At 43.7% G+C, this 18,135-nt stretch overlaps 1 protein-coding gene across 3 annotated transcripts in view; it reads left to right on the plus strand.

The window, feature by feature from the left end:
• LOC139418158 (zinc finger and BTB domain-containing protein 16-A-like) overlaps positions 1-18,135 on the plus strand; it is a 164,253-nt gene that overhangs the window by 83,327 nt on the left and 62,791 nt on the right. For all 3 annotated transcript variants that reach the window (XM_071167399.1, XM_071167400.1, XM_071167401.1), the window contains exon 3: positions 7,142-7,239. In XM_071167399.1, the coding sequence (XP_071023500.1) occupies positions 7,142-7,239 (98 nt within the window). The remainder of the gene's footprint in view (positions 1-7,141; positions 7,240-18,135) is intronic.

Below are 18,135 nucleotides of genomic sequence, written 5' to 3' on the forward strand. Positions count from 1 at the left end.
ACAAAACGTTAGACGCCGAACGCCGCCCAAACAAGGAGAGGAGCCGACTACGGCGGAAGTCGTGAAACTAACAAACTCCCTAGTCCTTGCCAATACCTAGAACATGATGCACCCACCACCATGCTTGAAAATATAAATTGGTACTCAGTAATGTGGTGTTTTGGATTTGCCCCAAACATATTCAGGACATTTGTATTCAGGACATGAAGTTAATTTCTTTGTCACATGTTTTGCAGTTTTACCTGTTTTGGAACATTTTTATTCTGTCAAAGTTTAAATATTTGTATTCAACCTTTATTTAATTAGGCAAGTCAGTTAAGAACAATTCTTATTTACAATGACTGCCTAACCCGGCCACACCCGGGCGACACTGGGCCAATTGTGTGCCGCCCAATGGGACTCCCAATCACGGTCGGTTGTGATACAGCCTGGATTCGAACCAGGGTGTCTGTAGTGACGCCTTTAGCACTGAGATACAGTGCCTTAGACCGCTGCGCCACTCGGGAGCCCAAATTAAGTTAAGGGGTGTGAATACTTTCTGAAGGCATTGCACCTTCAGAAGGTAATTCATGAGAGAAACATTTAGAAAAATGTTCTGGAACTTTAAATGGGTTGTGGTAAAGGGAGGGATAAGCGGCGAAACGTAGCTTCTCAGCCTAGCGGAGATACAGGTATAAAACCGGGGGATTCGTTGGAAATGGTGTCTCTTTGCTCAGGTATGGCAATTAGGAGCGGCGGTCCTAAGCCAGAGCCCTGTAAAGAGCCCCTGTGTTGGGCTAATACTCATCCAGTTCTGCCTGTTGACTCCACAGAAAAGAGGCTTCAGCCAGGGATAATGAAAGGAGTGCTGTGTCGCGTTACCCTGGACGACATAATTGAGCTTTGTTCAACATCCGCAGTCCCTCTCCTCCACCACCAATGCACCTCCACTGTCTGGGGCAGCTGCTCGAGAACCACTCTTTTTCACGACAAGAAGCACCCAGCCAGTCAACACAGTGATTATTTAACCAATCCCTCCCCTTAACAAAAACACCACATGTTTGGGCCCTTAATGGTGACATAGACAGAGATAATGAGGGCCGAGTGTGACTCGGAATTGTTTAGTGCGAGTGGTATTGAGGCCAACCACTAACGCGGATGTTGGGGGCAATAATTAAATTGATAACACAGGGCCATTATGGGAATTAATATCCTTGGTTATTAAACAGACATCTCCCTTAATGCTGTGCTATTATGCTGCCACCCCCCCCCCCCCCCCCCCCCCCCTCCCTTATTTCATTTGATTTAATGTTTCCGTTTTTACCTCAAGAATATTGTCTTACTGAATCTGTCTCTGTATCCCCAGGCAAATTTGGGGGTGGTAATCTTTGGGTATTATAAATAACAGCTCTCTACCGGGGATGAAAGGCAGTGGCTCCCTCTTTTTTTTCTCCCTCACTCTTCCTCTCTCCCAGCCTGCCTGCTACTCATCTATGCTTAGCACGGAGCTTGCAGCATGTGTGAGTGTGGCTGGAATTCATATGAACGTCTCGCTGCAGGGGGAAAGAGGGCAAGTCATTGATATGTGCAGGACGACTCTGATAAACAGCCTGCGCCGGCGAGCGTTCGCTTGATACATTTGATTGAAAAAGAAGTGGGGGGGATGTGAGTGAAACAAAGGAATAGGGGCTTAAAAACAGGGATAGAATAGCAGAGAAAGTGGCTGGCTTTTGACCTGTCGCTACCCCAGACACACACACACCTCAGAACGAGCACGCCTAAGTATTAAGCACCACACACATAATCTGTCACCAGATTAGATGTGTGTGTGTGTGTGTGTGTGTGTGTGTGTGTGTGTGTGTGTGTGTGTGTGTGTGTGTGTGTGTGTGTGTGTGTGTGTGTGTGTGTGTGTGTGTGTGTGTGTGTGTGTCAGTGAGTAGACAAACAAGGTCTGGACTATTAACAAATGGATGTGGTGTTTTGTTTTTTATGAATTCCATTAAAATGTACCCAGAGCTGTGATGGCGTTTTGTTTTGCATTTAGTTTATTTTTCCTATCCCTTTGTTTTATCTTGCGCCAATCTCCCCCTCACGCTGTCTGATGCGTCGACAACTGCCTGGCTCGCCTGGTCCTAATGGGCTGGAAACGCCTGTGAAAAAGACCTTCGCCTCACCGCACAACTCAGCACTCGGGGAAAGAATACCAAAATGAAAAACGCCAGCCGAGCCAGAGGCGTCTCATAGCCACTTATGGCTGGATTAGGATCATCTACCGATGTGTCATCTAGCTGTCGCTCGCATTATTACAGCTTTGTTCACAATGACAAGGGCGAGAGCACAGAGGGGGACAGGGGAGGCAGTGCACCCCCCTCCCCCTACCCACATGTTGAGATATCAGCCTCTGGATGTAACAATGCCTGGTTTCTTTCATATCATCAATAATGTTTTTCCCCTTGTATTTATGAGGCAAAGAACAGCTAACCTTAGCCACCACTAAAGGATAGATCGGTGAAAGAATCCAAACAAGTGCAAACGCCACTCTGTCAATTAAGATTAATCATCGTTATGCAAATGTTTTGGCAGAGCAGTGTCAACACCTGACTGAGATCTCTATTAAAAAGCATTGAGCGAGGCAAATAGACTGACAGCTTGAAACCGCCCTCTTCCTCCCTCCTTCTCTCCCTCCCTCTCTGTTCTCCTTGTCACATTGTTGGCCCCCTCTTTTGACAAATACCTTAATCTGACTGTGTGCGCACGTGGGATGGACGGTATGCGTGGTTCTTAGGGCCCCGAGTGAGGGACGCTCCAGAGGGGAAGACTAATGGGGCTAGCTCCCCCAGATAGGCCTCTCAGCCTCTCCATTCCCAGGAACATTGAGGACAACTCTTCAATTATCATTTATTTTTATGGTGACCCTTCCTGCTCCAATGCCGCCACCTCTTTTCCTCTCCTCTGTTTGCCCCTCTATGCGCGAGCGTCATCTCAAGTTGTTCTAAGATTGCTATGGAGGATGGAGAAGATGAAAGGAGATGAAGAAAGAGGGCAATGTTCCAGGGCGTCGGCAGAGAGATATTTGTGGAAGCAGTAAGATGTAAGCACAGCCGTGTGTCTTTTTGGATTCAGTTTATTTATTTTGATTTGATTCTTTGTTTTGATGAGCTGACATGTATTGTTAATTGTAACTTGCTAATGTGCAACAGCAGGAAAGCCTTTGTCAACTCCATGCAGGAATAAAGAGATTTGAAGGACTTGTTCTTGAAGCAATTTCTAAATGTTTCCATACTGTTCATACATGAAGGTGGATTCATATTTTAAAATGTAGATTATTCAACCCCAAACCAAACAGACGACTCAACCTCAGTTTGTTGTTTTTGTTGGTTTGGAGGTTCAGTTGAGTACACTGTTTTAATGGCGTTACTATTGCTCGTTCCAGGTGTTTTTTAATGGTGTCGTCTAGCGGGGACCCCTGCATCGAGGTCCGCCCATGGACAGAACTATGATGTAGAGCCAGCCGGGTCAGCTGGCGAGGTGAAAAAGTTCAGATTTATACGAGGTGCGCTGTAACAGCTCAATAACACAGGCCTGTAATCTACCCCCGTTTCAAACACAGGTCTGATTTATGAGCCAGCACGCCACTCCAGCACCCAAAATTAGGTGTTCAGCATATGCTTTGTTGACATAAATTTGAAATGTATTGCCGTTGTCAAAACTGACTGTTGGACAAAGTCGCTTATTAACTGAGTAAATGGTTTGAGAGAGTTTTATGTCAGCTTCCTTAATGACTACAGTTAGTCTGTTTCAAACTAGACCCCCCACCCCAACACACACACACTACCACCCCCTCATCTTCTGTTTCAGCAGCAAAGCAAGAAAGCAGCTGGTCATGGGGTGGGCCTGAGGTGTGTGTGTTTGTGTTTGTGTGTGTGCATAGGGAGGGAGTTAGTCCTGAGGGGACTGGGAGCTGCCACAGTTCACACATAGAGAGAAAAGGGAGGGCAGGGCCTTATGTGCGGTTACATCTGGCGTAGGTGTCAGAGCTCCTTGGTCAGAAAGAAGAACTTTAAATAATTGCGCAGTCGTTTTGGCTTTTTCCTCTCTGTCCACCGCCACCCACCTCCAAATCATCTGCTTTTTAGCCAGGCTAAATTACCTGCCACCAGCACGGGACAGGAGGCTGTTAGTCCAAGCCCCAAGGAAGGGCGGCTGACTGCCACTGTGCAAAATCTCCAGCAAAGGTCACTCCGAGTTTCTGCTGCCTGTAAAATTAAGTAGCCGTAAAAAGAAATGCTTCCATAAAAACACAAAGTTAATGATAATATTAACGTTGTTGCTTTCTGCCATTAACTTTTTTTGCGGAGGGCGGGTTGGGTTTCATTCAAAGTAGTTATCCGTTTTTCTTGGCAGTGTTCACATTTATGTAATGCTACGGTACATTATAGTTTTATTTTAGGCAGGTTGCCTTACATTGTGTAGGTATTCTTAGCTTTCCCAACAGAATCGTTACACTAGTGATTATTCCGTGACAATTGCAATAGCCCTGCCTGACTGAGCGTTCTCAATTGCCCAGCCTAATTTGGTTTCGCTCCATAGCGAAGAACAGACGTAGCATGTTGCAACTATTCCCTAGTATCCTAAATATACAGCGCCCTATAAACCACTATCAGTCTGTTTGAAACACCATCAGGTTCCTGTCTGCTTCAGACGAGCCGGTCCTCAGTTAGATTCAGCTCCATCTTTCCAGATGGACAGCAGCCTCCTATTTCCCACACCTCCCTCCTCTCCATGCATTTAAGGTAGTCAGTACACATGCTCCCCTCTCTCCAGCCCCTTGCAGTCCCCTTAATAAGTCCATCTATTTCTTCATCAGCGTGCTGTACCGGGGGACAATGGCCAGATTGAGGGGCTACAACAAAAGGCCTTTGAAAAGCCTCCCAGAGTGTGTCCCCTACAGTAAGACGTTGTGCCTGTGTGCATCAGTCAGGGTCCCCAAGGTGCGCGGACCCCTGGTCTTTTCCCAGCTCCTCTCTCCTGCCTCAGCCGCTCACCCGTCCTCGTCTTTTGAAGTGGCCCCTTTTTATTTTTGGAGGCGTTTACAGGCCTATTTAATTACTTACAGCTTGCCTAAGGGCTTGCTGCCTCATTCTTTCTTTTGTTTGTCGAGGTCTCTCCGCGAATCCTACTCTGTTAAGACAGCCATCAGGATTTTGGAAGGTTTTTCGCTAGTTTTATCGGGGGGGGGGGGGGGGGGTTCTCTCGCGCCCCTCTTCCTTTGTTCATTTTCTATCCCTCTCCTTACTCTCAGTCCTCAACTGTTTTCCATTCATCTTTATTGAATTTACACCAGACATCCTCGCTTCATAACTCTTGCCACCATTGTCACAGACGGCCTGATTTCAGTCGCAGCACAAAGGAGTTGTAAATCAATTTTGATTTGGCGAATGACATCAATCAATCGTCATTTTGATAACCAACATCCTCAGCCCTTTTGTGAGACGTGAAGATGCATCGCAGTGTCAAGTTTATGAAGTTTAGCAGATCTCCCTATCAAGTGTATTGTTTCCCCAAGAACTGGCCCCCCTAAGACTATTGTTTCCGTCATCTGATGTGATACCAAGACACTCCAGCTTGAAGTGCTCTGATTATCACCTCATTCAGACATACAATGCATTAGACAAAAAATTGCTCCTCACCTGAACATAACTATAAAAAACGAATTTAGTGCATAGTTTTCACTCACATCCTTTTTACATAACATTTTCTCTCAGCTTTCGACTCAGTTTAGTAACATTAGTTTTATTTGTGCACAAATGGAATTGTGAGAACTGTAGCATATGTCTTTGTTTCCCATTCTGAGACCTACAGCATTTGGCGCAGAGGTGCAAACAATGAGCTAATTACTTTTCTGGTAACAGTTACAGAATGCTGTAAGTATGCTAATAAAAAGACATGTTTAACAAATTGCCAGTGGTCTTTGAGCTCCAGCGAGGCCCACTTAAGCAAGAACATCAATAAAACAATAAAGGGCTTACCTGCTAGGGGTGAATTCTTTGACATTTGATGGGGGGGGGTAGTGAACAGTGGTTTGAAGTGGTTCTGTGTGTGTGGACTGTCAAGGCATTCTTGACCTACTTATCTCTTCCTTGAAGGATACAATGTGTCCTAAAGCTAAGTGGGTGGGTGGGTGGGTGGGTGGGTGCATGCTTGCACAGGTGGGTGGTTGCGAGCGTCTTTCTCAAGTTAATTGAAGCTATCTGTAAAAATTACAATTTGTTTGTCAATCTGTGTGCCCTTTAATTGCTTCAGAACATATTTAAATATGTTTGAACAAAAGCCTGTTTTGGTTCTGCCCCCGGGTGTTTGAGGTTTTTGCAGCAGATTGAGTTGTCAAGGTTCCTACCGCATCTCCAAACTGAAATCTTCCCATAGGTTGTCTTTTGGTCCTGGCAAAGGTTGTGTAGTTATCTAATCCCCAGTTTTCTTTTCTGTGAAATGAAAGATTGACCCTTGGTTTAGGTTTGACCCTCTGGGCCACAACCATGTAGCCCTGCAGTACGTTGGTTCAACGCACGCCTTTCAGCTTTAAAAGCACCAACATGTTTTCTTTCAGGCGGCAGCCATTTTGACTGAGCATTAAAGGAGCCATTCCCATAACAAAGTTCTTATATAATAGGAATTGACAACGGGACTCAACCGGCGCGGCATCATAAACGGTCGTAACATCATAAACGGTCGTAACATTAACCTGCTTGCCTTTTACGTCTCTGTGTAAATCATCATCGTCCACTTTATGGGACCTAATCCATCCACTACTCTTGAGTTCTGTGATGGGTATGCATGCTCGCCACGGTAACACCTCCGGTGGAATAGCATTTAGTGATTTATAGCTAGAATAAAGTAAAGTTCCGATGCTTTCTTGGTATTTTTAATTACGTTTATTGTTATGTTTTGATGTGCTAATTAATGGTCGGTGACATTGTCTTAAAAGACTATCTGAGAAGCAAAGTGTTTGACAATACGAGGATATCGTTGTGAGCAGCACAGTATACAGTGATGTAGGCAGCAATTCACAGGTTTCATTCATAAATGTATCTCTCTGTCTGATTTGACATTGATTGTGAAATCCGGGACAATGTCCTGATATGTTTCTTTCTCATCTTTACAGGAAGCTGCACAGCGGAATGAAGACCTATGGATGTGAGCTGTGTGGGAAACGCTTTCTGGACAGCCTACGCCTTAGGATGCACTTGCTGTCTCACTCAGGTAAGAATCAGCACATTCTACACTATATTAGAACATTACATAGTGGAATTTAATATTGGCTGCATAATGTACAGGCTTGATACTGAAATGGGATATCTAGTACTCGTGCATATGATTTAATGAACTGATAAAGACCTATAACATTGGATCTATTTCAGGATTTACATCGGGCTGCAGTGGTTTTAAATCAACGTTCAGTGGAGATATTGGTCCCATTGGTTATGGCCTGGGCCATGACATTAGCCGTCTAAAAGCCATGTAATTCAACACACAGCGGCTATTGATCCAGCAGGGCTGACACTCTGTCCACGGACAGCCTGTGGATTCAGGGGCCTACTTAGCACAGTAGGGCTTTTTTTATTGGACTTACTTTTTTAATAGGGAACTGAACTCGTCTCCTAAGGCCTTAAGTGCAGATGGATTTTAGACTGTCTGTAAAGGCCATGGGACTCTGGGTTGCCTGTTGGTCAACCCCAACCATGTGTGGGTCTCTCGTTACCCCGCCACGCGTTGGCCTGATCTAACCTCGGGCCCACCCGGACTACATATACCACTACGTATGTTTCTACATGCTGTACAAACGCTTGATTCTCCTTCCACACTGGTAACACAACAGTCAATCAGTCAGTCAAGTGTTTTTTTTGTTTCTCCCCCATTCTTTGGAAATGAGATATGTCATGTCACTGTTGTTTGGTCTCCCACAGTCATCTATGAAGGACTTTTGAAAAAACAAATTAATATCTCAATTAATGCCGGAGTCTGGGTTCCCGTGATGTAGTAACACACGTTTTGATTTGTCGCAGAGGCATCTCTCCCGCCATGTTGCGGTGCGGAGATGAATGAATCCTCACGCTGTGCCGGTGAATTGGCTCTGTGCACGACTCAGCATGTAAAAAGCCTGCTTTAAGGAAATATATTATGTTCATTTTAGAATCCCCTTCCAAATCCCCACGACAACACACTTGCTACTCAGAGAACACAAACACATCCATAATAAAAAGCATGTCTGTATTAGAGCTGGCCGTGACAGTTCTGAATTCAACAGTGTAATAAATACAGTGCAGGTCAGAGACCCCAACACATTCTCCCAGCCTCCCCAGTTTCTCAGATTCTAGAGCCAAAATGCCATGACCTTAAAGAGTTTCTTCTTCTCTTGGAAAATCAGCAGAGTTTTCCTCGTGCTGCAACCTCCGACAACTCCTGCTGCGACAGTAAGATGGTGCATGTAATTAAACAATCCTTGGGGGAAGAATTATTGTGTGGTGGAAGTTTTAAAGTGAGTCCGGGTAATCCCGGGCTCAGACGCGTCTCCTTGCCTCAAAGAAAGACTGGAGAAGACTTCAAAAGAGGATTCTACTACATCTCGCCTAGCTCCCCAGCACCAGTGGAAACCAATCTTTAGCAGCAGGCTGCAGAGTAAAGGCTGAGTTTCCCCAAACCTTAGTTTCCCCAAACTGATTGAGTCCAGATCTGGTCTGCAACATAATTAACCAAGTCATTCAGCAGATTATTGGTTCAATCATCAGAGTTGTGAATCATGACTAGCACATTCCAATGCAGCGGTTACTAAACTATAAAGTTGACTGCTTTCAACAGGTGAGGGAGTGGGTGAATACTCTGGCCTGACATGGATGTTGGCTCAAATTCTTGGTCAACCTCCAGAAATACTCTGTAATTCATCGAAGTTGTCAGTGAGTGTCAAGCTAAAAAGGGAAATAGCAAACATGGCTGGCAGCGTCGCGAAGACAAAAGGACAATCGTCTGCCTGCCTTTTTACTAACATTTGAAACTCTAGGAAGAACCACAAGAAATGATTCCCCTCACAAATGAAGAGTGAGTAAAGGATGTGGGCATTGTATTTTTAGCTCCACCTCCGAAACTTTTGCGGTCCTGGCTTGCTTGACGCACAATACCAACCTGTGCTGTGTACACGTCAGTGTTGACACATTGGAGCTTTGGTCTGGCGTAAAGTAGACAAGTGCTTCTATCAAGACAGCAATGGTTAGGGGGAGACTAGTGATGAGCCGAAGCCCTTTGATTTTTTTTTACCTCAGACTTTCAAGTCTTTTTTTCCCCCATCCTGGCCTCAGTGCCTGCCGCGATTTTTATCGCTACAAAATGACACATTACAGGCCCTTGTGCTAGCCCCCCTTCCTCTCCCCCTCCACCCACCACCACCCTTCACCTAGCCTCAGACATTCAGAGAGAGAAAGAGAGATGGCGGGAAGGAGGAGGAGTGCTTGTTGGTATGCACAGTGCACTGTGTGTGATGTGTACCATTTCAGCCGTCACTGCCCCTCCCTGTTCAACTCCGCCAGTGCAGCCTGTCTCTCTCGCCTGCTCTCATTCACTGCGTGTGCTTGTTTTATCTGAGACTTGGCGGCTCGCCAGTCTGGGCTGCCTGCCACAGCAGAGGGTACAGTATGTACAGTGAGTCTTGTGCCAGGTTTTTTATTTTTTGCATTTGTTATGAGTGGAGACATTTTAATTTTTTTTTGCCGTGGTGTTTTGATCCGTCGGAGAGAGGCGCGTACCTGTTGAATGAGGGAGTCTGGTGGCACCGACGCAGTAAGCTGATTTGGGGGCCACGGGTGGGCTTGGGGCCCGATTAAGGAATGGCGTGTGCCGGTGTTTTTCCCCAGGTTAATGTCACCGCGGCCTAGGAGCCGGGGAGGGGGTTGCAGGTCTGCCTGGACGAACAGTGACTCAGAGTTTTGGGATGGGAGAAGCTCCGGCCCATTCAGGGGTGTGATGTGAAATGCCATGGTATCCCTGTTGGTTGAGTGTTGTGGAATAGTCTTGGCCCACAAATAATACTTAGATGATTCATAGCGCTTATTCAGATTGAAGAGTTCTAGGAGAGGCACTGCGATGAGATTGACATAATGTATACATAAATGTATTTAAAGCATATACTTACAACTATTCAGCAAGCAGCTTTTCATCTTAACCATATTACAAACTTGAATAATGCAACAGTTCACAAGCATGTGAAGACAATTAATGGGTTTATTTTCTCATCCCTACACTCATTACATTTTAACTTCAAGATTAAAGCCCTCTAGCTAAAACTAAGAACATGTCTTCATGTTAGCCTATCAGAAGTGAATGATTACCACGCCAATCTTTAAACATTAGAGCAAACCAGGCTTAATTTCTATAAATATCATGGAAATCATCACGTGGTAAAACAAATTGCATCTGAAAACGCACAAGTTGACATCAGCTGTTTTACGTGGCTCAGCGCAGCTAGCCGAAGCACCATTTATTTATTTTTTAAGCCTCGGTGACAATTTCACAATGTAAAGTAACTGGCTGCAATTTCATTTAAAAACTCAATAAACAAGTCTCAAATGAAAGGAAAACATCTATACACTTCAGATATTTCAAAAACATTGCTCTGCAATTAGGATTATTACTGTAGGGGTGTTGGGCTCAGAGACAATTATGTTTACACTGCCCTGCTCTTGAGGAAGTAAGTTTACATTACAGTAATGTCTCTTGAGAATCTCTCGAATCTCCTTAACTCTCGTCAATGTGAAAAGAGCCATAGTTGCATTTTGAAAGCACATCGGTTATTTTTATGATGACTAATTTTCTCCTCCCAACCATGGCTGTTCAGGCTCTGTCAGTGGAAAAAATATGGTATGTACCATCAAAGTAAGCGCTAATCCTCTGTTTACAGTACATAATCATCCGAGAGTTAGCAGATTAACCAGATGTATAGGCAGTCTAGTGGCACTCACTCACACACACACACACACCGAACATAGTCATTCAACAAATATGCATGCATGCACTCACACACAAACAAACAAACACACACGCTACATCCAATCAATGAAACCCTGCTATGATCATTAATGCCGGTGGACTACCAGGAAAAGTGAGGCATGCCACCTGTTTTGGGGTTGCCAGATATTTCTGCGATGGCTCACTGTTTGTCCCACCACCCTGGGGATTCTTCAACTCCCATTGCTAGCATTGCATCGCCTCTCCTGTTGGTCTTCCTGCTCTAACCCTTACTTGGGTCACAGTGTTAAACGTTAATGCTCCCTTCCCCATGGTTGTCTTAGACCTGGTCCATGTCACCAAGCTGACTGTAAATGTCAATATCAATTCCTGCCCCCCCACCTCAAATCAACCCTGACATAGTTAACTCTCAGTGCACCTGACTAACACCTGCTCCCACTTCTCTGTGTGTGCCATATAAATGGCTAAAGCATTAAGACATTGAAAAATGTGAGGCATTTGAAAAAGCGAGTGCTGTGGATAGGAGCAGAGGGAAAAAGACAGAGGGGGGAGGAAGAGAAAAGCCCAGGGGAAGGTGTTCCCTCCCTTGCTGTCTCTCTCGCTGTCTCCCTCTGTCTCTCTCTCTTTCCCTCTGCCTCCCACTCTCTCTGTTTTATTCTCCCTTTGCTACTGCTCTCTCTCCTCCCTCTCTTTCACTCACACGCTCTCCTCCCTCATTCACTTTCTCTCTCTCCTTCCCTCTGCCTCGCTCTCTCTTTCATTCTCCCTCTGCCACCACTCTCTCTCCTCCCTCTCTTTCACTCTCTCTCTGTCTCTCTCCTATCCATCTCTCTGCTGTCGGAGCAGAGAGTGAGGAGTGGAGCTGTTTGGCGGAGCTCTCTTGGCCCCGCTCCAGCTCTTCCCTCACTGATGACATCATGGTTGTGCCGGCAGGTCTGGATGTTCTGCCAGCATTCCAGTGCATTTATGATCGCTCGCAGATGTGTGTCCAGGAACATACTGTACCCAAACCATAAATTAATGAAACTTGACTGCCTTCCAAGCCACATATTCCAAAATAGAGAAGGGCCCTGCGACTTGAGACAGGGAAGGGAGAAGAGGAGGAGGGAATAGGGGGATGTTGTGGAGGGAAATCTCTGTTAAAAAATTCAAAAGAAAAGAATGACTATGGAAGAAAATGAACAGTGATTTACATGTATATTTTTCACAACAGCTGACACCACAGTCCACCACTGCCACTCCTTCCCTCCATCCCTCCCTCTAGTACATTAGCACAGGATGACAGACAGCGTGGATAAATGGGCTGAGCTTCTGTTTGGCCGCGTGCCCTAACTCCTTTCTGGGGGTTTAAACCCATAATACTTTCCCTGACCTGTTGATGTACATTAAACCCCTATTTAAAACAACACTTGAATTATGTGGGGCATAAATCTGCCTACATTATACAGGTCCAGGAGAGATTATTGGGTCCCTGGTCGTAATGGCCTCAGTAATTGTCTGGCAACTGGATGGAACCAGTTAAGACATCCATCCATCTGGAATGGGACTTGACTGGGAATAGTGTTCCCTCAGTAAACTGTGCCCTTTTAGCCAGAACTCAATGTACTTACCTGGCTGCACTCTATAAGCCTCTGAAAAAAGTGATGGTCTATCTAGGCTGTACAGTATGTGAGAGGGATGGCCTAGACCCCTCAAACTCCACTCTGGACCTTGAAGCCAGTTCCACTGCATTTTTTCATTGTTCCCCTCTAATCAGGCACTGATTTAGCCCTGGGACACCAGGTGTGTGCAATTAATTATCAGGTAGAACAGAAAACCAGCAGGCTCCGGACCTCGTAGGGTAAGAGTTGAGTACCCCTGGCCCAGGCTGTACTAGACATAAGAGGTGACACTTTTGATGAGTCAGCTATCATTAAGCCATGACAGCACTGTGGATGGCCCAGTATTGATTCTCTTAAGGTTCTTGACTATTCCACCAGTAGTTGAGGCGCTACAGTGTTTGTATCATTGTACTAAATCACTGATTACTACTAAATGTTGTGTCAAAATTAGCTCACTATCTAAATTGGATCCTGCTTTAGTAACCTGCTATATTATGTGGTACATTTTTAAATCTGTGTGTTTCGACTGTTATTGAACCATTCATTGAATTCTATGTCTAGTACTACATACAAACATCACCTAGAACGTGTTTCATTCTGTTGGCTAAAAATGCATTTGGCCCTGGCCTTAGATCTTCGCAACGAGGTCAGTTAAATCGAGTCAACATATTCTCAATGATTTACGATGCTTTCAACCTCACAAGTAGCGCCCATCGAATTACATCGCCGACATGGCATTTTATTTATACGATACAATACGAAATTCTAAATCGTCTTGTCCGTTAACCGTCCTTTTGTAAAAACATCTCTGGTGCACCAAAACAAACCTCAAAAGGAAGCTCCCAACTAGCCCATAATACCCCTGTAGGAAGAAAGGATCTGGATCTTACTTTGTCAGGGTATTGCCGATTTAAATCCCTTTGGTTGCTAAGTAGCAAGTGCCCCTGTGCTCTAATGGGCTGATTTGGTATTCAGCTCGATGCCGGCTCTTATTTTTGTATGCGAGACAAAGTGTTTTGATGGAGGGTGATTGCGGCAGTGTCTGGAGGCTGTTTTTCAGTTTTATGGGCTGTACAGTACACTGTGTGCCTTTTCTAAAACAGAACACAGCCCATTGAATTTTGTATTTGCTTCATTTTTTTCTCCCGCTGAGCTGCTCCTGTCAGAGACGAGGAAAGGAGGTGGGGGCGGGGATGTCCCTCACGGGTTCAGGGGAGAGAGAGACTGAATGGAAGTGCAGCTCTTATTCCTATAATAGTGAATGTTGCTCAACTGTGCAAAGATCAGTTGGACTTTGCTTGCTCTAGGTATTTTATTTTGGGAGTAACTCTTTAGTGGAATATCCCTGACAACAGCTCAAATAGGGAAGGGCAGGCACAATGGATTTGTCAGAATGACGCATCCATTTATTTATTTGTTATTAGTGATAATCATTCTTTCCATTAAGCAATTCAGAGGAATGCCATACAGAATGATGAAATACAATGATGGCATCAACACTGATCCCTTAAATGTCAACGTTGTCCCCTTAACAAGACATGGAAGTTGATATTCAGGAAGTGATGTGAAGCAGTCATGATTAGTCAGAATAATACTTGCAAGGAAAGCCAGCAACGTAAACAACGTTTACGGTTGAAAGTAATTGCAATTGAGAGGCGATTATTATTGTTAGAAATGTTGGTCCCGCTTTAATTTACATTCAGCTTATAAAGGCATCATAAAGCCTTCATAATGCCTTCATAAACACTACATAAGTGTGTAACAAAGCACCTATAACTATGTCATGCTTTATAAAGGCATCATAAAGCCTTCATAATCCCTTCATAAACACTACATAAATGTGTAACAAAGCACCTATATCTATGTCATGCTTTATAAAGGGTTCATAAATGTGGTGTAAATGTGTGACATAATTACCAATGTCAAATGTGACTTAACCCATTGTGTTGAATATGATATAAACATGTGCTTTATATAGGGTGACTGAAGGATGTCACACGCTCTAAAGTTTAGTCATGTTAGTCACATTACACCTAATCTCATTCCCAGACACTTCTGCCCAAATGCGCGGACCAACTCATCAAACTTGGCCTTCATTAGTTAGGGTCGGGTTTAAAAGCACATTTTAAGAATATAAATTGTGAGAATGGGCAGGGATAAGCAATCATTTTTACTTTTTTACGGTGTTAAGTAGACAATGACATACTTTACTCAGTAAGGTCACAAATACTTTACTCAGTTACACTCCCACTAAGACCAACTTTGAATGGTTGATATCCCAGGCTTATATGTGCTGTGTGTGCAATAGCCTGTGGATGATGTTACACCAAGGAACACTTCACTTGATGAAAACCCACAACCTAAAGAAATTGAAAGTGTCTATCTTCTGGAACCAAGTTACATGTTCCTTAGTACACAAACATGCACACAACAACAATGGGCCATACTGCATGGTGCTGGTCCCAGTCAGGTCTTTGACACGTTCACCCACTCCCCTGCTGAAAGGTCAGCCACAAAATGTTGGCACCATTGTAACAGGTTGTAATCCAGCCCTGGTCTCCAGCATGGGAGCAGAAGAGGAATACCTGGTGCATTAGTCTCAGGTGGGACTCCAAATCATCTTGGTTCTGACACGCATCACAAACGCAAGCTTTGCAGGTCCATCAACCCATTTAAATACCTCACACAGTAGCATGTGGATCACGAGAGAACCTTTGTGTAATGTCCTGTAATACTTAGTTTGGAGTGAGACACCTTCAGTCATTCATAGCACATCCATAAAGACTCTATATTGCATGACACTGTACTTAATTTAATAATAACATGCACTTAAATGCCTTGTATCATATGACGCTGTACTTACTATTAAGTCAGACACCTTTGGTCATTAATAACACATACATAAAGGCTTAATTATGTAAACACAAATGTATTAAAACTTAGGGAATTATCACTAACAGCTAAAACAAATAAACATTAAAGACATGTTTAAACCATACATTTCCTTGTTTAAATGTTTAAAACAATACAAATTACATGAAGTTTCAAAAAGTCCAGCAATGCAATTACATTGAATGTTACACAGATCTGTGAATAGAGTATCTTGTCTCTGAGCTGGCGGACGAATGGTTCTGGCCTCTTTTCCTGCTGGGTGTACTGCATGTTGGTTCCAACCATAAAGTAACAAGGTTATCAGGTCTGTTAGGAAATGCCTTTGTCACACCATCTGGATAAGGGCATTTCTGTACTGTGACAGAAACTCTAAATGGGGAGATGGGGAACTCCATTCAATTCATATTCATACTTTCATTTACAAATCTCATGACGTGACTATGAGACACAGCTGTATCTAAGGGGAATTGTTTTTAGCTAGCAAAATTTAGACTATTTGGCAATTGCTGCGAAGTCACCGAAATTATTTGAAATAACACTTAACTCAATAACCATTCATGACGTATGAAAAATAATTCTCCTTACATTAACAATGATTCATATTTAAGTAACATTAGCATTCAATTTGGGCTTTAAAACATGTTCCAAGGTCAATGAAATGCCCCCAATGTGAATCACTGTATATGGAATACATATTGGCTTCGAGCAAGGACTGTTCTGGGTCCAGCAGTAAAAGGATTGTAGGGGATAGTCAGTAGGTTCTGTAGAATGTTTATATGGTGTAATTTCATGGGACTCTGAATAATAGGGAGTGTTGCTGGCTTTTTACTCCACCCATTCAATTGGCGGCCGAAACGCATCACGTGCGCTTACTGCACTACAGAAAACCTGCTCAATGAATTAAAGGGCAACTACACTCAAAAGTTTAAGATTTCTCCCAGACTTCAAAAGTTTAAGATTTCTCCCAGACTTCAAAAGTTTAAGATTTCTCCCAGACTTCAAAAGTTTAAGATTTCTCCCAGACTTCAAAAGTTTAAGATTTCTCCCAGACTTCAAAAGTTTAAGATTTCTCCCAGACTTCAAAAGTTTAAGATTTCTCCCAGACTTCAAAAGTTTAAGATTTCTCCCAGACTTCAAAAGTTTAAGATTTCTCCCAGACTTCAAAAGTCATCTCCTGATGTGGTTTAAGCATTGTTGTGAACACAGAAAATCCAATGTAGGTATTTTTCTATTAAAAAAAAAACCCAAGAGAACTGAATTTTGAAAAAAAAAAGCAACAAATATGAATGGATTTTAAAAGTCCCTACCAAAATGTATTGCTGTGCATGACTGCACTTTAGAATGTGTGTCATCCTCCAGCATTTTGGAGGAAGTTGAGGTCAAGTCCAAAATTGACCATGCACCCGAGAGGGAAAGAGGTTGGGCCATCCTATAAATGTTTTAGTGAAATATATACGATTTAGCAGACACTTATCCAAAGAAACTTACAGTCTTGTGTGCATACAGTTTTACGTGTGGGTGGTCCCAGGAATCAAATCCACTATCCTGGCGTTGAAATGCTCTACCAAGATGCATGACAAGGTTATAAATGCTTTGTGAAGCCTCAATTGAATCTGATTTATAAAGTGTTTATTAAGCTGTGCTTATGCCACCCTTGATAAAAACACAGGGTTTGTCATATTTGACATACTGGGTTATGTCACACAGTTATGCCACATTTATGCCTTTATAAAGCATAACATATGGTTATAGATGATTTGTAACACATTCATGTAGTGTTCATGAAGGCTTTATGATGCCTTTATAAGCTGCACGTCATTTACAGCGGGACCAATTGTTTTATCAGCAGTAACATATTTGGAACTGCAGGCATAAGGAAAGTTCGTAACTCAAGTTGCGTCCTTCTGGAGTTATTGTATGTATTTGTTTGCATGGCACGCACACAGGCTTATTTTCCAGGCAGAATTGATGATTTGTTTGTTCATAGGGTTCTGTTTGTGTTCAAAGATCAAGGAATTGATATCAGCTATAAATCTGTGGTTGCAAAGCAGTGGTATTGGATCAAACGGAAAAAAATGGGGGGGGGGGGGGGTAGCAATGCAATAAAAAGACCCAGGGAAGTGTAGTGGTGCGGGGCTAGGGGGAGCGCGCTTGGTTGTGAGAGAGGCTAAATTTATATCGGAATTGGCCGACTTCCACAACCTTGCGGGCATTTTAATGAGTCATAATAACTTCATTTAAAACCAGCTGAGCAGAAAATAGTTTGGAGAGAAGCCTGTGGCCAGTATGGATTTGTGTTTTCGTCAGGCCCCACTCCCTTTCATGGACCAGAGAGCCACAGACACACGACGCACATGCGTGCACAACACGCACACACACACTTGATGGACATCTGACTGGGGTTACACACAATTATAGTTGCTGTGTACCTGCGTGTCATTGTTTACGAACAATGACAGTTATGACATTTAATTTCACCATTTAAACCCCTTATTCATATCTTCTGTCTTCTCTAAACACAGACGTCTGTGGATGCAACTTGACCCACCCACTGTGCTGTTGTCTGCCCTCACAACGTCCATCCAGGCTCCACCGCTCCATTAAGGGAAAACATGCTGGGTTCTAGTCACAGTTAATAACCATACATGTT

Source organism: Oncorhynchus clarkii, chromosome 10 (genome assembly GCF_045791955.1).
Source record: "Oncorhynchus clarkii lewisi isolate Uvic-CL-2024 chromosome 10, UVic_Ocla_1.0, whole genome shotgun sequence".
Taxonomy (NCBI): domain Eukaryota; kingdom Metazoa; phylum Chordata; class Actinopteri; order Salmoniformes; family Salmonidae; genus Oncorhynchus; species Oncorhynchus clarkii.